Consider the following 21,754-nt stretch of genomic DNA (forward strand, 5'->3'; position numbering starts at 1 on the left):
GCATGTGTCTCCCCGCTGACCAGCTGCTCAAACCATTTTGGCTCTGTTCACAGTTCACTGGTGTCAACTGAAAGCTTTTCATAGATTTCAGTGGGCGTAGTGTGAGGTCTAAAAATGAATGATTATTGCTCTAATGTTCATAATTTACATTGCTCAGTAAGTTGATCACAGTTTATAGTACACTTTATACTGCCTGACAAAGAAAAGATAAAGGTTTATCATACGTTTGAAGCATGTTACAGAGAACAGTGTTCACTCTGGAAAGTATAGTTACAGCACCAAAAGTTCTCAGGTCTGCTTATAGACAGCCTATTGCTATATTAGTTATATTCTATAAAAATGAGAACAATAGAATAACTGCTTCTGAAAGCTCTTACCTTACAAAAAGACTTTTATAAGTGAAAACTTAATATATTGTACACTAATGTACTTTGATTCTGCTAGAAATAATGGCCTTAAAAAAGAAAAATCAAACTTCCAGCATTAATGTACTTTAAAGAAAAAGTAAAGAAGAGCATATATTTCAGCTTTTCATTGTCAACAGCTTTGCTGAACCTCCTCCCTGTTCTTAATGAAATGAAATGAAATGAAATGAAATGAAATGAAATGAAATGAAATGACCCCCCTCTGACAGAACATGCTGTTGAGGACAGAACTTCCCCCCCCAGACTCTCATTTCCCATAGCAGTGGCTGTGTTCATTCCTGGGAGGTAATGGGAGGATCTGTGGTTCTTTTCTGCTCTGTTTGACTGCAGTGGTGTAGATTTAAAGTCAAGGCACATCCTCTCCCTTAGCATCAATACTCTCAGGTGGAGAATATGATTCTGCTGTAGAGCAAAGGAGAAGGCAAGGACAACTCTTTGGAGAAGGATAAAAACATCTCTGTCAGTCAGTGCTGAATGCTAATCTCTATAATATAATTTCCAAGGTCTCCCTGCAACAATTTGTGGTGCTCCAGTGAACAGTTTTGTCATTTCTCCAGCTGTTTTAGGATGGATGTTGTCATTCAAAAGAATATGCAGAAGGCGATATGATTTTTTTTTGCTTAAGTGAACTGATCATCCAGTGGCCTTGAAAAATCATCGAAAGCTTTTGGAAGTGTGACATGCACTGTTCCCATCGTTCATCCACAACAGATAAGCTCAGAGTGTGCACAGACTGGCACCAGAGCAGGAATGGGACTAGCAGAGGAACAGGAGGGCAAGGCCACAGAGGCAAAGCCCATGAAGTTATTTGGACCAGTGGAAAGTTTCTGGTCATCTCCACAAATAATGCAAATTATGAAAACTTAAGAGTGTCCCTGGTCACATTTTCAAAATGAAGCTTTCTTCATCATGTGTTTATGTACAACCCGAGGTGAAGTTGATTAGAAACAAGGGAGAGTTAGACAATTTTATATCAGGTCCTAACTACGCACAAACAAGTTCTTCTGTGTCAACAAACCCGAGCTAAGTTTTATGCCTGAGCAAACAGCTTCCTGTGGTCTGTGAAGCAATGGCACATACCTGTTAATATCCAGAGTGGCATAAACCATCCGACCCACCCCAGCACGAAGGTTGAATTCCTCCAATAATACCTTTTGTAAGCAGGGGAGTGGCAGTGTGCCACCAATATCCTTTGCAATGCGTGCTGTGGTTTGAGCTGCACGCTACACTGATTGGAGGAAAGGACAAGTATCCCTGCCAGGTATTCCAGCCTGTTTACCAGCAAATTTGTTAAAAATCAACCAATAGTGTTGTGGATGGTGGTGCTGCTAGAAAAGAGAAAGCTGCAAGCACGAACACTCAAAAAAGGGCTTTCAATGCAACTGGGTTCTCGATATGCCTAACGCTGTTTAATAATCAGTATCAGATGCAGTTAACTCCTAATTTTCTGTAAGGCTAGCAAGTAACTGGGTGTCCCATGCAGAGTGAGCGTGGCTCCCACAGGCTGTATGAGCTCAGACAGAGCTCTCAGGTGCCTGCATCGCTGCCACGCAGGGTGCAGAGCCCCAGGCGACGAGCCTCGCGGTCTTCTGCTGCTGTGTGGCACCACAGCCAGCCCCACACCCGGACACACCTGTGATGCTGGGAGCGCAATGCAGTGGTGACGAGCTGCACAGAGGCATCTCCAGGCTGACACAGCTTGTGCAGGCAGCCTGCGGGGTTCCTCTGCAATGTTCCCGCTGGCATAAATATTGTCTGGGATTTTCCATTATCTATCCGCTGTGGCCAGCAATGGCAGCGGTGATGTTGTTTTGAACTCGGTGCATCTGAAGCCTCCCACAGCCTCCCAGAATTAGCAAGGGGGCTTGAGTCATCTACCTAAACATACACGTTCACCGATACTTGAGAAAGCCAAGGGCACCCATACAAGGCATTTGCATGGGCCTGGCGGACGTGACAAAGGACTCGCGGCAGATCTCTCTTCATAGGGAGGGACAAATGAGAGGCAGGCAGAACACACCAGGCCTTCTCACATAGCATCGGGTGACTATTTTTAGGCAACTGAACTAGCTGGGAGTCAGCTCACAGCTGAAGCCATCTAAATGCAGGTGCCTACACGTGCCCCCGGCATCCAGGGTCCCATTACAGGCAGTTGAGCTCAGCCACTGAAGCCAGGAGAGCTATGAGCTGGCTAAATGGAGGTGTCTGCTTTGGGAGGAGCTGAGAGCCTTCTGATGTCCTCTGGGTATATCATCTCTGGTCACTAGAGTGGGAGCTTGAAAGCTCCCATGTAGGCACATACGTACTGACACTTACGTGGTATCATGATAAGATGTTCTACCTGGTGTGCTGAATCCTAGGTCAATGTTCTCGGTTTCAGGCCCAGACAACTAGGATGACGCAGCACAGAAAGCCCAACGTGTAAACAAAGATTGATTTATTTATTTATTTATTTATTTTTACTGGCTTGTCTTATTTAAGCCTCCCAGGCAGGGCCTATCTGGATGTATCACATTCACATAACTTAAGGTGTGGCAGCCCAGGCTCTCTCTCAGCTCCTTGAGGATGCTCTGCAGCCCTGAACGAAGAGAGTGGCGGTCGTTCCTCTCACTGTACTTCCCAGCATCACAAGTCTGTCTGGGTTTTTGACTGGACGTGACTCCAGGAAGGCAGTGTGAGCCTCATTACTTAAGGGGCTCTTGCTTACACAGCAGGAAATCAAGTAGGTCCTTCCTTTTCCTGCTAGGAAGTGCAGAGCAGAGGGGGGGGCACAGAGAAATCTCTGCTAACTCTACATGGAGCAATTTATTGCACTCTGTTTAGGCTTTTTTTTCTTCTTTCTTTTTCTTTTAAAGGAATATATAGGAGCGGCGATGAGTAGCATCTAGTGATAACTCCTACATATTTTTCTACTCTACTTAAAAAAAAAATCATTAAGAGTCATGAGAATGTTCCAAAACCACAGGATTGTGTTCCAGCCTCTTGTTATGCCATCCAACATTTGAGAGCAGGGAAAAACTCAGGATCCCTGCGGGGATTTTCTGCCCCTTCCTCCCTGTAAGGTGAGTAGAGAGAAGCGGGGCTGATGGAGACTGCCTGCCGCAGTGCTGGCAGGGTGTCCGGCTTGCTCTCTGTTGACTGAGCGGAGGAGCAGCACCTGGCCAGGTGCTGAGTAAGTCATTCTGTCACGAACATGCACGCCAGCACAGACATGCGAAGCCACTTTAGGTCCTGTAATACAGGATTGGGATGCAAGCATTTAAAATTGTGTTGCCAGCTTCTAGGGAATGCAAACTCAAAGACATTAACAGAAAAGCGCTCCCTCCTCTTTACATCTCAACTCCTTCCCCCCCCACACCCCAAATCAGATGAGCCAAGAAATGTCAAAAACTGCCAACTTCTACCTTCTCTTTGCCAAAACTACTTTGGGATTTTGTGGCAGAGAGTTACTGGCGGCTATAACCCAATGACTCAAGTCACCGTCACCACTGTAAGGGAAAAAAATTGTTTTTCCAGTCTGGTAGTGTTTCTTATCAAAGGTATCAAAGCTTATATTGTAATAATGCTATGGGAAGGACGTTATCGTCGACTAAGGGCAAAGTCTGGTGTATTTGAGAGCTTAGTTAAACGATAGGAAAGAGATGATAACGAACAAGCCCTTATCAGGCGCCGGGGAGATTAATTTGGAGGTGTGCCCAAGGCACTAGTAACAAAATCAGTGTAAGCAGTTTAGTTAACGAGCTGGAAGAGAAAACACTGGATGCTTTTGTGTGGTTTCTGTTGACTTCAGGAACCTTTGTAAGGTCCAGATCAGGGGGCAAAAGGGGGAAGTGCAACATCTGCTTATCTTCTGTGAAACCAGAACGTCTTCCAGCCATGGGTAAATCTGCTGATTTCAGTGAACCTCTGACGTACTAAAAGAAAGCCAATCGCTGGTACCTCCGGAGCTTTGCTGAATCAGGAGTTGGCCTCTTCCACTCAGTGAGTTTATGCAGAGGAAGAAAAAAAAAACAACTTCTGGAGCCTTCTGGACGGCAGGAGGTTGTCTGGAACTAACAGCCTGCGTGCAGCCTGCCTGGGGGACACCGTGCACTGCCTGCTGGGCCACGTGCTCGTCTGGCTCATGGGGGACTTGGGCTGCATGCTGCAGGAAGGGGCTGCTGCCACCTCCGCGGCGTGCCCGGCTCACGCCTGCACCGCGTGCATCTCCTGAACCTGCCACAGCTAGTGTACAGAGCAGGCATATGTATTTCTGCTTGGAAAAACCGAGGGGAAAGCTGCTGGTCCTGTCCCTAGGGTCAGCAACTCGGTAAAGGTGGATGGGGAGAACAGACCTGTTTTGTTTCCATTTCTCTTACTGAAGTCCCTGGTGCAATTAAGTTGGGGGTTGTTTCCTCCAGCACACCTGTACTGATGTATGTCAGGGTGGTACTTTTCTGTAATTCCAAAATGCTTGAAGTTCACACCATCTGATCCACTTCACTGGCATTAGGGGTGGGGGGAAAAATAATTAAGAAAGGGAAACAGCACAGAAAGCTGTAAGTTGTAGCTTTACTGCTAGACACCCAGAGTTTGGCTATTTTTCACCTCTCACCTTTCAGGTTAAACACTCATAGGCACTTTTACAGTTACTCTGTCTTTTTAAAAATCAGGGATGCAGCATATTCCTGGGAAAACACAAGCCTGTTAAAGCACCACTTGTACAGGACCAGTTTATTATGGTACAGTCTGTTCTGCCCACTAACCATAGTTCTATTTCAAACTAGCTATTAAAAGCCTGTTGTCCTATTATTTCAGAGCTGAAACAGAGACTTTGTTTTTTAACCATCACATGGAAGAAGTTAAAGACTGAATCCCACTGGAAGTCTGGACAGTTAGATTCAGTGCATGCTGTTAGGAGTCTCCCCTTGGCAGTAAAACAGTTTGATCCTTTCCACAGCAGCAGCCGTGGGTTATGACACTTGAAAGGCCACTTACCAGCTTGGCCTCTGAAACCACTCACTTTGGGACTACCACTGATTTATGTTATACAAAATGTTTGTTTCCCCTTCAAAACTTCAGGAAGACTTGTCTATCCCTATTCTGCAGCTAGGACTCTGCAGGGGCAGGATGCATTTTTGGAAGCAAAAGGTTTGTGAAAGCAATCATTAAATATGTATTCCTGATCACAACACAGAGGCTGGGCAAACCAACCATCAGGAGTTAACATCAAACACAATACAGATCAAAATAGATCAATATGATGATTGCATTACGAGAATTGCTTAAGCAAGTCACTAAGCACGGTGTTTGCCCCTCAGCTTTGTGCCAGTGAACCTGAAAGAAAGTTTTCTTGATGACACAATTGAGGCCTAAGCCAGTTTTCTTGGTGGCAGATTTCTTAGCAACCACAAACTGCATGACTTGTGCTGCATCTGATGCCTCTCAGAATTTCTGAACATTGAGACCAGATTTTGAGCTGTGTTACTTAATAGCTTGGTAAGACAGCAACAGTCAAGCTCTGCATGCTTCTTGCATCATAAGCCAGTTAGTTTCAGCAAGGTAACTGTGACATGTGGGCAATCCTCCTGCACCCCACCACCTTTAGGACGTGGGTGAAAGGCAGTGAATTGCCATCACTGATACAAGCTCATTACTGGAAACGTAAGGGTCCAAGTAATTTTGTCATTGAAGCTTTTAGAAGAAAGTTGTTCAAAGAAGCCCATTGAAACTCATTGCCCAGACCCTACCTCCCCTTAAATACTTCCTGAATCCTGCTTTGCTCATAATTCTGATCTACTTTTGATGTTTAGGATCCCCTGAAATAAGTGAGCTCCACAAGAAAGATCACCAATATCAAAAGTTACCTACTAGGAAAATTCTCCCCCCAACCAAAGAGGGCCCCCCCAAATAACCCTACCCTCCCCCCCAATAAAAACCACCAAACCCAGACCTCACTCATGCTAAAAGCCATAATTAATACTTAAAACTTACTAATACTTGAAAGCCCATGCTTGCAGTACACTTAGAAGAAAAAAAGAAAGATACTAGACAACCATTAAAAAGATTTTATTATAAAATTATTTAAATATCTACAAACCAGTAAAAGGCTCAAAACTACAAGTCTACTTTCAGGAATAAGAATTCAATAAGTGTTGAAAGACACCATTTTATCTAGGTAGATAGCCCTTAAGTATTTTTTAATACTAAAGGGATTCCACATAGGTTCTTTAAGCACTACACACATCTGTCTGCATTGTGAATGTGTTCTGCATATACAGATTCAAAATTACACTTATCCAGAAAGCTTCTATTTGTAAGCTCTATTAGACATTTGTTTATAACACTCATGTGCTTTGGCTGCTTTAAAATAGTTACAGCTCCAACCTGGAGTAGCTGCAGCTATGGTACATATATACAGTATATCATGAGATCACAACTCACATTCAAGCGTTCCTGGGTGCAGACAGTATTATTTGTGTTTAATTGACAACAGTAACTACCTAGGCATATTTTTGTGACCTTGTATTCAATACAAAGTCAAAGTATTCAAGTATATTACTGCAGTGAAAGCAGCTTTTTCACACCTGTATCTTCTAAACAAAGATATTTCACTTTTGTTATCCATTTCATTCAGCAAGCTGAGCTAAAATATACCTGAATTGGTGACCTTTGGTGATTGCAGCTTATTCACTGGGAAAAGAGTGGCCCCAATGCAGTACTTAAAGTCATCATGCTCAGTAATTATCATCAACGCTTCAAAGTTCAGTTTTTGAAAGAAATTCATCATAACAGAATACTATTTTCCATTGAGAAGTTTACCCCAACCAAGAACTTTTAGAATAAAGTTAGTTCTAGCTTTCTTATTGCTATTAAAAAAATCATTTGAGATTCACAGTATAGTATGGAGTGGCTTTCTGCGCAGTAAATACAAATCTGTTATACAACTGAGCAAGATGTTGTACTGAGCAAGATGCTTTAAATACTGTATTTGCAACTTCTTTCCAAGGTTCGCATACACTTAAGATAATGATGCTGATCAGTCAACAAAAATTCAAGTAGTATTACACAGCCCCAGTGAACTTTGACTGTACAGTTGGGTAACTTCCATTAGCTTCACTTTATCCTGTCATTCAGCTTACCTTGCTTACAAGGAGGGGAAAAATGCAGAGATTGGAAAGCGAGAAGAGCTTACTGAGAGTGGAGTATTTTCTCAACAGCTCTCTCCCACTGGCACTGTTCCTATGGCAATTCCCCATTTTGCTGTTCATAAGAGCTACTCTACAGTTTTCAGTGCTGTTGATATTTTAAATCTTCATTTCCACAAGCCCTTTCTACTACAGTGAACAGTTCTCAGAATACATTCTACTCCACCACCACTGCTCCTAAAAACCTTTCAAACAGACCTTCAGTGCTCACAGCTCTCAAGGCTGAGAATTCCCCTTGTACCACATGATAGCGTGGTACAATACAGATTTGGCAGACATGGTAGTAGGCAGATTTTGATTTAGTGTATTGAGCCCACTAGTCATCTAACAGCATGACAAAAAGGAATCACAGGACAACATTTTAAGTATACTGTTTCCCATGCCATGCTTGCATAACACAGATCACCAAAACCTTTCAGTACAACTTGCATGTCTCACTTCAGTTCCCGGAAAATCCTAATCTACTTGGCACTTGTTTTCCAGAGTGCTGAGATATAGGCCAACTTTATGGATGTTAAAATTAAGTGGCTTTCCAATTTGTCCCTAAAATATCCTGATTTCCTTATGCACAGTAGCCTTATTTCACTAGCTGTTCCATGAACAGCTTAAAAATCCATATATTTTTTAAAAAGTAACTCTGAACAAGGCTTCACATAAGAACTATTACTGGAATACAGGATTGCTTTTTTTGTTAGAACAGGACTTCCTTATACATGGAAAACACTTTCTCCCTACCTGGCAAGGGTTCGCCCCCATTTCCCACTCAGGCTCTATTTGGACACTGTTTATAAAACAGCAGTCTTGTAGGCAAGGTAAGTGGCTATCTTCCAAATGTTATAAATACAGCTATTAAGTACAGGTGCAACTGTCTACCTGAGGAGTTCTGTAATAAGATGAACTGCTGATATCTATTCTAGGAGAAAAATATACCAGCATAACTGATATTTATCAGTATCCAGAATTCAAGCATTAGACAGGACTCAATTGCACGCTTCTGCCACATCAAATCTTTGATCACAAGAGTAGCCTGAATTTCCTCTATACACACACCTCTTCTTAAAAGACTTCTATTTTCTTCAGTCAGAAGTACGCAGCAGCATTTCACATGTAATGCATACGGCCTAGGCTATAACATCCTTAGCTTCTTACTCTTTTGCCAGTCCTGAAACTGAAGAATTGGCCTGTTTGAAGGTAGCTAAGTACTTCCAAACACTAGTCCTTGAGAAGCCAGCTTGATCCCATTGGGTGCCTCAGATACCAACTTCTTCAGAGAGCTGCACTCTGCCTTGGGCCTCTGCTTGGAACACACCAGTCATCCGCCTCTGATGTGGCTTGGTAATGCTTAGAAGCAGATTTGTTGAAGACTGGGAGTTTTTCTACTGATTCAGTTGATAGGGCCTAAAAACAAGAAGAGCTACTCAGTTTTTTCCCCTCTCAATAATACCACTTTACAAAAATTGACGCAGTATGCTTCAAGTGCCAAGTCAGTGACAAAATTATTTACACAAATGTTTCTGTAATAGATACTAAAGCAAGTTAACTATAGCATCTAAGTTTGCAATGAGTAATTTGGCAGGACAAATGCAGTGACTTCAAATCATGTTTATGCATTTTTATAGGCCTTAGAAGGTATTCTGTAAAGTATTTTCAAGATAATCCTGAAAGCAGTGTATAAGAACTTTACAGAAGCACAGAGAAGCTTCAAAATGTGATCCCTTCCTACTTCCATATTCTTCTGCTAAAAGAATATTTTGTGTTTATTAGGGAGCACTATATGCCAGACTATTATTCAAGATTACTAATAACCAAATCCCATATATGAGCTATATGGCAGATGCTGAATAGTATAAGGTACTAGAAAGTCTATATGAACTAATACTAAAAGCGTCTGGTTGTCAGAGTAAAAAGAGCACAGCAAAGAAAATGGATCTGTTGCTCAGATCTTCCAATTTCTGCTACTTCACTTTTCGCTAGTATTTTATATTCCATGAATCAGTAAATATGAGATCTACCTATACAGGGAACCCGCTGAATTTGATTTAAAGCTCTTAATAGTACATATTCAAGTACACTTGTTATAGCTGAGTTACTTTTTTTTTTTTAACCTCTAAGGATCAGTTAGAAAGCTTACTGGCATTTCTTAATAAAAATGAAGTCATTTTCTACTTATAAGCAGAGAATTCGTTTACTTTAAGATGCTACTGAAGTAGTCACCTCACTGCATTAGTGGAATTTATCATCATTTATTTTATTTAAACCAAATCAAAACACATACCTTCAAGTAGATAATAGCATCTGTTCCATAGCCACATATGGAGTAGAGATTTAGGTCTCCTTGGAAGTATTTAGCGTATAGACGGGAAATTGGCAAGCCATACCCAAAGCCAGCCTAAGAAGAAATCAAAACAAAATTCTTTACTAGCTGTTATGACTTAAAATAGCTGGAAAATGTTCAGAGACTTCAGACTGTTAAAAGTTTTGCAATTCTCTTAAAAGAGTTTAAGTCAGTTTCACATGTAAATTGACTATTTGAAAAGAATCTCTATGGAGGAGGAACGGTACATATACAGGTGTTACTTTTACACATTACACTTCTGTATTTCCCTGCCTAGTTTTTGCTAGCACAACTTGATTATTGAAAGGTTATTACTAGAGTGTAACTATATTCTATATCTATTCCAGTTGTGCTCGCCTCTGCAAAGATAGTATTTCTTTTAAGTTCAATAACTGAGAGGAAGTGAAGAACAAGTAAGTTATTGTCATTGGAGTAAATTATTGTCATTGGAGTAAAAGAAATGAGGCTCAGGTAGGACTATTCTTCCATTTATACCTTTAAAAACTCATTTTGTCCATTAAGCAAGAGTTAATGCTATAAGAGATCTAAGATCACTTATCTATGACACTCAGTCTTCATACACTCTATAGAGCAGTAGGGTGGATATAGGGTTTCAGTATTTGTTATTAACCTATCAATCTGCCTAATACTTATGGTAACCTTATTAGCAACATGAGCATTAAAGTAAACTTACAAGAGGAGTATTTCGGTCATTATCCATCCTTGGCCTTGGTGCTGTGGAATACATGTAGCTAAACAGCTGCTCTATTTTCCTTACTGGAACACCACCGCCTCTGTCAGAGATCTGATTTAAGAGAAAATAAAAGTTAGCTATGATCACGTACTAAAACTGGTATTTAAAGTGCTGGTATTTAAACAAACCCTCCAGCAGTAATAAGTGCTATTTGTTTCACAGCATATTATTTTCCAGTTAAATAATTGCTCTATGTAGGCTATCAACAGAAAGCTTATGCTCTGTGTCTTTGATCTGTTGTCACAGAACTTGTAGCAAGTTATTCTAATAAAATTTGCTGCAACATGTGCAATCGAAGATTACATTAAGCCCATATTGTAGCTGGCCAACAACATACCTTAATTGCCAAGTCTTCTTGTCCTAGAACAACTGTCACTTCAACTGGAGAGAGGGAAGGACTGTTTTCTTGAAATTCAACTGTTGCCCTCATTGAGTTCTGTGAGAATGAAGGTTACCATCATCAGAAAGCATTCAATCTATACACTTAATCACATTAGTTTAATACCCCTGTTATTATGCAGAAGCTGAGCAGTTACCATCCTCTTCTACCACTGCCTACCTTCAAGAAAAAACACTTAGCAACTAAGCATAACAAGAGCAGAAGTCTCACATTTAAGACTCCTCTATGCTTCAGAGGTTACATTGTTTTGATGAACACCAAACTAGGCTAATATATATTAAATAAACTAAATCCATGAAACATCAGCAGGTCTCTACAAAAAAAAGTAGAGCTCAACAGTTGCTAAAGACTGCCAGAACTCCACATCCCTTGTTGGCAGCACATAGTTCAGCCCCATTCAATGCACTTCCTACCCCACAGGAAAGGCACTACAGCAAAACTGCTCTATAGGTGTAATCTAAAAGAAGGCTTTCAGAGTGGTTGTCACAGCCTCGTGTCCCACTTTTCCTCCCTCTCTCCCTTCCCCCAGTTACCACTACACGAAAGTGTCCAAATATCCTCCAACAAACTGCAGTCATCGTTTTCCCAACTGCCAAAAGCTATCTCTCCACATAAGAAATTTTTAGAAATCTGTCCTATGCAGAGCTCCATTTCACTCAGGTCTAGCTAGACATTTTAAATATCAATGCTCCTGCTCAGAATAGTGAAGGAAGAAACAACATATACTGACATACCTTAAAGAGCTCAAAAAGCATGTGAAAGAGATGAGATGGAACATATACAATGTTAATTGGCTCTCCTGGAAATTTGCCTAGATGGAAGAGAAAGAGACAAGAAATACTTAGCAGGGAGATAAAATGTGGATACAATACTAAAAAAATTTACAATAAGCAAACAAAAAACAAGAAAATAAAGTTTTAATTTTGGGGTATATCCCCCCCTTCCCCTGCCAAATGAAAGGTTTTGTTTACTTATAACAGTGATTAGGTGGTAATTATCACCTGCTTAGTAACAGTTTATTTTCAAGTAAACTGAAAAATCAGCAGTTAATTTCATTTTATAGGTAAATGATTTTAGAATTGTAGAATCATAGAATATCCCGAGTTGGAAGGGACCCATAATGATCATCAAGTCCAACTCCTGGTTTTAGAGGTTAAGAAGACTGCCCAAGATCAGATACATGCAGGCAGCTTAGACTAGATCCAATGTTTCTCAGTCAGTAGACTCACTTTTCCACCTGAGGAGTAGAACTCCTCTCTAGCCACTTGTTTTACTATTACAGCCTGGTCTTCATTATCTCAAATTTGTAAATACCACCTCAGGACATGTAGTGTTGGAGATACAGTGACATCTGAGTTCAAACACAGTAGATTAAATGAGCTATCTCCCCAAACAAAGGAAAGAGGAACCACCGCATGAGAAATTAACTGGTATGTACCATCATGGCTATAGAAGTGGGAGCGTTTTGATTCAGTAGACACAGCAATTTGACTACAACAGGAAGACAGACATAAAAGCCCTCATCTTACCATTCACTTGATTAAGTTTCAGTTCTGGAGACGTTAAGTAATATTGGTCACATAGCATCTTGGAACTTTCAAAAGCATCTGAAATATTTAAAATACATGAAATGAAGTATTAAATGCTGTAGAGCTTTATACCGATGCATAGCAAAATACAATTTCTAACCACAATAGCTGCTAACATGACACAGACTAAGCCTGTGTTTCACAGGGGATGTGGATGTTGCACCTACACTGTGTGCACTGAAATTGAGACTAAACAGGCAATTACAGCAGTATGGGGAAGTCTTCAGCACTATTTGGTGATTCTGTAAAACAGATGCATCTGGGGTATGGATTAAGAGTAAGTAATACTGATTTCAACACCAGAGTTTTAATTCCTTCCTCATCTGTTACTTACTAGGCCTTATTCAAACGTTTTTTTACCACTGCTTTGTATTTTAAATTCTGTCCTACAAAAACTCATGTTTTGATAGACTGCTTTCAGCTATTTCAACAAGAAACAGTCAGCGTCCTATAACACTTTCTGGTTACCCAATCTGCTTGCAAGCAGATAAATACTGATCACAGAGAAATTATGGTATCAGAACACTTACCATTCACTACTTCAACAACATCACAGCAAGGATCAATACTTCCAATGTGCCTTGGGTGCCCTGAGCTGGATTTATCATCAAAAAGAAGGGCTGTTTTGGATGAAAGCAAATATTGTATTTAATTACAAATACTGTACTATTTGAAAATTAATTTTATATTAGTTATATTAATTATAGTAATAGCATGTAGTCACATAAGATGTTTTGCTGGCAGTAGATAGCCTTTTTAAAATCTAAGTCACAGATAGCACTATGTTAGCATCTGTGTAGATCTAAAGGCTTTTCAGATGTAAAGGAGATCCCTGCATTTTCTGTACAACTTACAACAATTAGACTGTAGTCAAAAAATAAATTTTCCCATTACTTTAAGTCATACACTTTAACTTTTCAGCATGAATTATCTGAGGCAGATCTCCAACAGTTCTAAGAAACATTTGCGTTAAAATGTTTTTCACTAAGTTGAAGGCAGGGGGTTGGAACTAGCTGATCTTTAAGGTCCCTTCCAACCCAAACCATTCTGTGATTCTATGAAGTTTTTCCTCAGATAAGAATTTCTACTTACTGTGTTGGTTCATTAGCATCCGGGTGGAAATACGGCTCATATAAAAGCGATCCAAGAAATACTGAATGTTTTGATTGGTGACAGGGTCTACTTTAAACATATCTTTGTATTCAATTACTCCTTGTGCCATTGTAGGGACCACATCATGATGTCTGTTTCGGACTCTAATTAATGTATCTATAAAGCTAAGTAAAAAAAAAAATCGCATTAGAACATTGTTCTAAAACTACATGAAGGCAAGCTGTGTGTACAAAAGTCATTATCTAATCCAGTAACACAGATAAGTAAAGTAGCCTTAATGTTAAAATAATTTAAAAATAGACTGTATTTTTAAATTGACCTACATTGACCTACACCAGAAATAGGATATTTTTAATATAAACAGCGTAATCATTACTCATGTCAAATTCATCGCCTGCTTCCTCATGCATAAGAGTTTAAGAAGGAGAATGCAGGGAGTTAAGATGACCCCTAGCTGATATCTTGGAAAGAAGCAACGACATGACATCAAGTATATTTTTTGTTGATCTTTGTCATGACAGTTCAGGAGGCACTACACCCTTAAAACCAAGCTGCCGAAGGTCATTTATGTGCAGTATTGCCCAACATATTGTTTGTGAGATGCTCAGCAATTCATGCTAAGTTACCAAATTCAGTTCAGAACAGTGATCATTCTGAAGTGATCATATGAAAAGTAGAGTATATGATTGAAAGCTCAATGAAACAAATGTATAACTTACTCAGATAATACTTTCTGGTCATCTGGGCTTTTTTGATGGAACTCAACCAGCTCCATTAGACTCTGGATGTACCTATTAAAAAATAAAATCAAATGAATAGGATATTTCATTAGTCTAGAACAGAAAAGATACTTATTGTCCAACTTATTACTCTCAACAAGTCAGCTAAGAGTCCGAAATATCTGAAGTATCAAAGTTCCATCTAAGCATGGAAACACAGTCACTTCTGCCTGAACTGTAGAAGTCATGCAAGTCTTCTCATGCCTGCCACCCAGACAAGAATTTAAAACATCACTTTAACATTGGCTCCTCTTACAGTTTTAGAGAAGAGAGGCATTCCAAAAGAAGATCCAAATAATAAGTAATAATGGAAGCCACCTGAGCAAAAGTTTTTCCAAGTCTAATCAGCTTTGTCACAAGCTAAGCACTTGAGCCTCTTTGCTGATGTCTGACAGCCTTGACGCATATTGTAAAGGCACAACTGTAGTTTGCCAGATTAAGAACGTTTCTGGATCTTACTCTACTGCTTTTGCCCTTTGCGTCAGCCTTCTTTGCAAGTGCTGCAGTTGTGCCAGTAGAGCAAGGTTAAATCAGATCCAATCACTCTGTCAACCACAAAGTGAACGTTAACTGAATTCTAAGCTGCATCGGCCAAGGCAATTTGCTACAGAAGTTCTGCTAGCAATTCCATCAGTGAGAGACCCAAACAAGAATATAGCCAGCCCTTCCATTTCCATGTAACTCTGAGGGTCTGTGCATGTTATGTGAGAAGAGAGCAGTCTTCTCACTTCTTAAAAAGTGGAAAGAAGTTTGTTCTAACAGCAAGCTTTAAACTGTTAAGAGATGTTTTAAAAACAACAACATGACCATATTGGGTTTTCAATTTAATTTTAGCATGCCACTCAAGTGTAGAACAGCTTGCAATTAAGCTTTGATGAATGAACTGCATTTCTAGTTTATTTTGTTACTGTCATCTGTTATTCAAAATAGTCTATGACAACAAAGTTGTTGGAGCTGTGTTATTCTAAAGGCCCAATTCAAGCAGTTCTTACTTACCAGCTTTTTACTAACTGCACTGATGGTGTGCTTAGCAATTTGTCGGGAAGAAGATCGATTTCCCTCAGTATGTTTGCAAACCTCACGGGAAGTTCTTGTCTCAGAAAGGCAAAAGAAGTTCTCTCGCATCCATTAGTTGAGCCTACAAAACAAATCCAACCAAATAAAATGTTTTGTGTTGGGGGAAAAAAAGAAATCACAAGTATAAATTGTTGTCTTTCTGCAGACTTGAGGACTACAATCCTTTGCAATCATCATGCTACTACTAGCCAGATCTCCTGCGTGTGGGTTTGCAGCACAGCAGGACACCGCCCATCCCCGGGAGGCATGTTTGTAGGTTTCCCGTTTTGACAGGGGGACTTCGTAATCCTCCGGGAGAGCCGCTGCAGCCCTGTAAACACGGGCTCCTTCAGGACAGCGCCGCGTGAGAGCGGGCTCGGCGGCTGCCAGCAGCGAAACGGGAGCCGGGTACAGGCTGTTCGCTCGGCCGGGACAAGCCGCACGCCTCCTCCCGGACAACGCGTGCCGCTCGGCACGAAAACATCCATCAGCCGACCTCGCTGCTGTTGTCCCCCCGCCCCCAAATCCCATTAAGGGCCCCAGAATAGAGCCGCAGCCCAGCTCCGGCGCTGACGCGGGCCGGCATCGCCTGGCAACCGGCGCGGAGCCCTCGGAGGGCGCCTGAGGAGAGGGGTGGCGGCGCCTCCCCTCACCCCCGCCACCGCAGCCACCCGCCCGGCCACCCAGCCACCCACCCCCCCGGCCCCAGGGCGAGCTCGGAGCGGCTCCGGGGCTCTCACCGAAGTCCAGCAGCTGCTTGATGGAGAGCGGCGAGGGCGAGAAGCGGGAGAACTGCTCCACCTCCCGCGGCAGCCGGCTGCTGCTGCCTCGGCTGGCGCTGCCTCCGGCCGCCCCTGCCAGGGGGGCCGCGCTGCGCAGGGCGATGCGGGCCGCCTTCATCGCTGCGAGGGGTCGCTCGGGATCGCCGGGGATCTGTTGGGATCGCTCGGTTGGGATCGGTCGGGCTGTAGCTGCCCTGTGGCGAGCGGCTGCAGCGCCGCCCCTAAGTAGAGCCCGCGGCGGGCGGGGCTCCGGCAGGCCCGGCCCCGCTGCCCATGACGGGACATCCCCTCACGGGCGGCTCGTGACGGCCGCTGGCGGAGCTCCCTCGGCCCCTGGCACCGAGCCCCGGCCGCTGACCTTGGGTGTGTGGGGCCGGGGCACGGCCGGGGAGGCTCCGGGAGGCCCCCGAGGGGCGGCGGGCCGGGGGTGCTGCCCTGCTGCCGGCCCTGAGGGCACGCTGGTGGAGGGGATAACCAAACGGGGAGCCACCGGGAGGTGTGCAGGCTCCTTCGGTGCTCTAAATGCAGGGGGTACTGCGGGTGTTAAAAGTCCCGGCTCTGTGTGGAGAGTACACTGAAGCACGAAGGGAGCAAAAGTAGATCCTAAGCACACAGTTTGACATGTAGGTCATCGCCATGACCTGGGTTAGCAGTGACCAAATACCTGCAGACAGCTGCTTTGGTGACGCACTGGCTGCAAATCGCCAAGTGACCCTTACTTACTCTTTCTAGAGCTGACCTAATAATTGATCAGCTGAACCACTCTCTCACTATTAGTTTATCTTCCAGGGTCACAGATGAGCTGGGAAAAGTCTCAACAACTTTCCTCTTTAGTGGAAAGAGAACCTGGAAGTCCAGCATTGCCTGGGATTTTCCCAGGCCGTTGGGTCTGCGTCACCGAAGACAGAGTTTGCATAGCGTAACTTTCAGCAGAGGAGTTCCTGACATCCCGAATCTCTATCATTAACAGCAGGACCATGTAACGATAAAACAACAATACAAAATAATCTAGCTCTAATACATACATATAACTTACCAGTCCGATTGTAATATATATGTTTATAGACAGTGCTGTATGCATGTTTGTATACATATACACAAATATGTATGCTTTTTCATGGGAAGCAAGACACATTCCTAAAAAGAAATCCACATACTTTAATATGCAGTGGAAAACACTTTAGCTTATCACTGGATATGTTTTTGAAGCTTTATCTCGTTTTTGTCTTCCTAGTCATTACATCTATTATCCCTGCCTAGTGTTCTACTTCCCTAGTACTCGCTGTTTTATTATTTTATTGCTCCCCATAGGGTAATTGCTCTGTTATTTTTCCAACAGGTAGATCAGGTTTTACCACAGAGGTAGAATGTTGGCATATGAAATGTGAAATAAAGCAAAATAAAGACACCTAATGATAGCAAACATAACCTTTCTGATTTTTCTTGTGTTTGCCTGAAGTTGAAAATTTGGGAAAGGATGATGGGGTTTGCTTTTGACTGGTTTAACTTTGCTTGCCTGCAAGTTCCAGATGACTCTTGAAGTGAAAATATCCCACAAAGTTGTTTTAATTATGGAGCATGGGTATGACAGCCCTTTTTTTGCTTTAGGTTTTTCCTAAAGCTACTAATGAAGGCAAAGCAAGAATCTCAGGATTAACATTTTGCAATAAAATCTAAGTTACGAAAATCCTCTACACTAGGTAGTTATTCTAATTTATAAGGTCACTGCTTCTGTTCCTATTCAGATACTTTATTTTAATTTACTGGCTGGTGACCCTGGTTAGTATAAGTAACTTGAATTACCTTTGTGAGTAGACTTACTACGCTCTCTATTCTGAATAGAAGAATGTTTATTAGAAATAATTCTAAATATTCTCATAATAATTATTCTCAGAATAATTCTCATAGTTTTTCTGGTAGTTAAATGCCATAAGGGATGAAAAAAAATCTTGCATGCTCAGTTTAGCTCGTAACAAACAGTACAACTGTAGTTGCAGGAAATATAGGAAACATTGCCTTCTTCAATTAGTGAAAGGGCAAGGCTCCAGTAACTCAAAACTTGGAAGCTTTTCAAAACAAAACAAACTTCTGCAAGAATGTTATATACCAGCAGCCCAACAACTAACAGAGCTTTATTACTCTGGAAGAAGTGTGTCTCCTTCATAATGCAAATTTGCTTCTCACTGTATATGATAGGTCATACGTTGCAGTAGCTTCTGAGCAATACAACTTTTCACTCATGTAAACAGAAATAATACATTCGGGACACAATTGCTTGAGTATTGGCAAAGAAAGCTAAGTTTTATGTGTGAAGATAACACTACATGGGGATTCATTGTCAGCCAAGCTGCATGTCAAGAAGACTAGGCTGTGAAAGTTGAACCAGTTCAAATAACTCTGCCATCTGTCCCAGCTAAAGTACTGTTTGTTCTCACTTTCTTTCCTCCCTAAACCACCATTTCCCTCTCCTCATGAAGCCCCTGTGCACATGACAGCTATAAGTGCTGGTGTCAGGGAACAGCATTTTGCTAGTGAGGAACAGTGTCAGATTCTAACTGCAGCATTCATTGGATATGGTCTAATTTCTACTATTTTAATATTTTGTTTCTCCTTTTCTGAACTGCCCTGGGGCGTGTTTTGAAAGGCAGTAATAATGCTCTCCGTCACTCAGTCACACAGCCTAGCCAGTTTTGCTGACTATCCTAAAGGAAATGGAGCTATGTGAACACTGTTTTTTTAGCACAACAGCGAGGTCCAGACCAGTCAAATGATTGACGCATGGATTCCTGTGCATTTGTCCCCTAAATGCCATCCATTGCAATCAGCTGTGTCCCTCCTCTATTTTCCGTATGCCATCCGGGTGCCGGAGACACAACGTGCTGCACTTAGGTCAGAGCAGTGTTCCTGGCGAGCCAGGATACGTGACAAGTGGCTGTGCTGCTGGTGTCTGATAGAAGGTCTCTTGGCTGTTTTTACCTTACTTTTTCCTCTGGGGTGACACAAATTTAAGGCTCTTCTCCCTAACCCAGCTGCCAACGAGTGCTAGAAGCACAATGTGCTGTTCTGGCGTGACACCTCTCCTGACCAGCCAGGATATGTGTGATGACAGCTGGCGGGGTTGCTGCTCTTTAGCGGAACGAGCTTTGGATGAGTTCCTCCTGCCTTTTCCTCAATGTGGACCAAAATGTGAATCCCTCCTCCCTAAACCCTCTGCCAGTTTGCACAGTTAGTGGGAAGGCAATTATCTGTTCAGATTTGGCTGCAATGGGCCAGTGGTTAGGAGGGCTGGTTGGCCAAACGGGTCAGCAGGCAACGCTGAAGTTCTGAAGTTCTTCCCCTTAGGGAACCAGAGGAACCTCCCCACATCTTCTAGGGACAGAGACGGCTTCTAGGTCAGCATTTTTAAGTAAGGGTAAACAATGACCCAGCGTGAGCGGTATGTCAGGGTGGAAACTAACAGTACCACTAGGAAGTTTTGAATGTAAATGGAAGCAATGGTCTGGTGACTGAAGGGAGTGAGTTGTACCTCAGCACTCCGCGAAATTTCCAGCAGCACTGCGGGCACAGGGCTCCCCCCCCCCCCGCACTTACGCGATGGGATTGATACTTTAATCCGGCGACACGTTTGTGTTCTAAATATTTATGCGTTCCACCGGGTGGAAAAAAAAGTCAGAAATAGCCCCGCAAACAAGGGTCATATCTTCCTGTTCTCGTCTTTCTATCGGCCGCCAGGAGCTGCCGAGGGCTCCCGGCCCGACAGAAATAGCAGAAGTAGGTGAAAGTTTGCGGCGCGGCACACAAACAGGCTGACGGGCCAGGCCCTGCCGCCGAGTTCAGTGAGGGAAAGGTCGTGCTGCTCCGGCGCTTGCGCCACCTCATATCTCCCAAAAGTCAAGAGTACAGTAGCTGGATCGCTTTCCTCCCGCGGCGCTGGCCGGCAGCCTGCCCGCAGCTGTAAACAGCCTTCAGCACGCCCGTGGCAGCTGGGCGGCCCCAACTGGGAGACACCCTGACTTCTGGTCGTCGTTCGTGTCTGAAACGTTGTGTTCGCCGCTTCAAAATCAGGGGGAAGGGCAGCGGATTTTCCAAATTAGCATTTGGAAAACGTAGCGAGAGACTCGCATGCGATGAGCTGCAGGTGTTTCAAAGTGAGGGTAAGCATAGCAAAAAGAGGGAGAAAACAATCTTGGAGTGTAGCTGTACCTCCAGGAAAAAGTCCAGGACACAAACAGCAATAAAACATGACTCGCTCCAAGTACTTATGCTGAAAAGCTTGTCACTAGGGCACGTTGAATTCAGGAGGCTGCTGACTTGGTGAGAGAATAGCAACCTTCAGCCAAGAACCCCTCTGCAGAGGGAAGACGGGTGAATTGTCAGGTGGGCTGGGGATGACCTAAAGTATGTAGTTAGACAAAAAATGTCCTTCTCTAGCCTCAGCTGGCTACCTTAGCAGTTCCTGTGGAAGAACATGTGCCGTCATCTATGAGAGCTGCTGACGAAGAAAGGAAAAAAAGAAGGAAAGGCACCATCAGGACAGCCGCCGGTCTGGGCTGAGGCTGCCTTTGCTCTGAACAGCCCTGCCCTGAAGAAGAGCTCCTGGGGTGCTCTTTGCTCACAGCAAGTCAGAAAAAGTGAATGATAGCAGGGGAATACAACTTTTAAGCCCCAAATATGTTTCAGCAGAATTAGAAAACAAATTATTATTTAGTAAAACCAAATGCTTCAGTTTAAAAGTTTTGGATTACACATTTTAAGGGCACCACACCATAAGGAGCTCCACCTTCACCTGTAACCCTTACGCTAGTCATGGGCTTTGTACTGGCACACATTCTGTTTTTCCTTTTCAGCTTGAGCCACTCTGGGTGAAGATGAGATGTTTTTGCCAATTCTTTTATATCTGCTGCCCTTGATACTCTTGTCTGCAGCAGGACACTTGGTGAAGCGGATGCAATGGCTTGAATTTCTACTCTGAATCATAGCTTTGAACCATTATTCTGGTTTATTTTGTCAGAGGCTGATCTTAGAAAGCATTCTGTTTCCGCAGTTGTTGCCTCTCTGCGTCCCTTTCATCGGATCTATAAGAATTTATTTTCTTTTAATGTCCAACATAGGAACCCAAATGAGAAATGTAGTCCAGGAAGTACTGAGATAAGATGAGAGACATCATCTAGAAGAGGACTTGCTGCGTTGTTATCTGGCCATCCTTTCCCAAGAGATGCGAGTTCATGGGTATTACTGGAATGCTGCTTGCTCCTCGTGTTTCAGGTTACCCAAAGGAAGTTTGTTTCCTGTTTGCAACATTGTGAGTGTTATTACTAAAGTGTGAACTTGCAG

General features: G+C 42.7%; 1 protein-coding gene and 1 long non-coding RNA gene across 2 annotated transcripts; one reads left to right on the top strand and one right to left on the bottom strand.

The window, feature by feature from the left end:
• Nucleotides 1-2,900: 2,900 nt before the first annotated feature.
• Nucleotides 2,901-7,846, top strand: LOC308190604. The gene is made up of 2 exons (XR_013947367.1): nucleotides 2,901-3,147; nucleotides 3,281-7,846. It is a non-coding gene; the product is annotated as an uncharacterized lncRNA (long non-coding RNA).
• Nucleotides 6,458-16,638, bottom strand: PDK4 (pyruvate dehydrogenase kinase 4). The gene is made up of 11 exons (XM_080582188.1): nucleotides 16,379-16,638; nucleotides 15,579-15,720; nucleotides 14,523-14,594; nucleotides 13,783-13,967; nucleotides 13,221-13,310; nucleotides 12,631-12,708; nucleotides 11,836-11,912; nucleotides 11,039-11,137; nucleotides 10,642-10,752; nucleotides 9,888-10,001; nucleotides 6,458-9,010 (listed from the first exon to the last, which is right to left on the bottom strand). The coding sequence occupies exons 1-11, from the start codon at nucleotides 16,536-16,538 to the stop codon at nucleotides 8,879-8,881; spliced, it is 1,260 nt and encodes a 419-aa protein (XP_080438314.1). The 5' UTR covers nucleotides 16,539-16,638; the 3' UTR covers nucleotides 6,458-8,878.
• Nucleotides 16,639-21,754: the final 5,116 nt, after the last annotated feature.

The sequence above is a fragment of the Anser brachyrhynchus genome (assembly GCF_964034855.1).
Source record: "Anser brachyrhynchus genome assembly, chromosome: 2".
Classification (NCBI taxonomy): domain Eukaryota; kingdom Metazoa; phylum Chordata; class Aves; order Anseriformes; family Anatidae; genus Anser; species Anser brachyrhynchus.

Excerpts from the sequence above, each read along its gene's own strand:
- PDK4 (XM_080582188.1), bottom strand. The coding sequence starts at position 16,538 with ATGAAGGCGGCCCGCATCGCCCTGCGCAGCGCGGCCCCCCTGGCAGGG. Across the intron at positions 13,311-13,782 it reads GATGCTAATGAACCAACACA|CCCTTCTTTTTGATGATAAA; the intron begins GTAAGTAGAAAT and ends CATCCAAAACAG. Across the intron at positions 9,011-9,887 it reads ATGCTATTATCTACTTGAAG|GCCCTATCAACTGAATCAGT; the intron begins GTATGTGTTTTG and ends TCTTGTTTTTAG.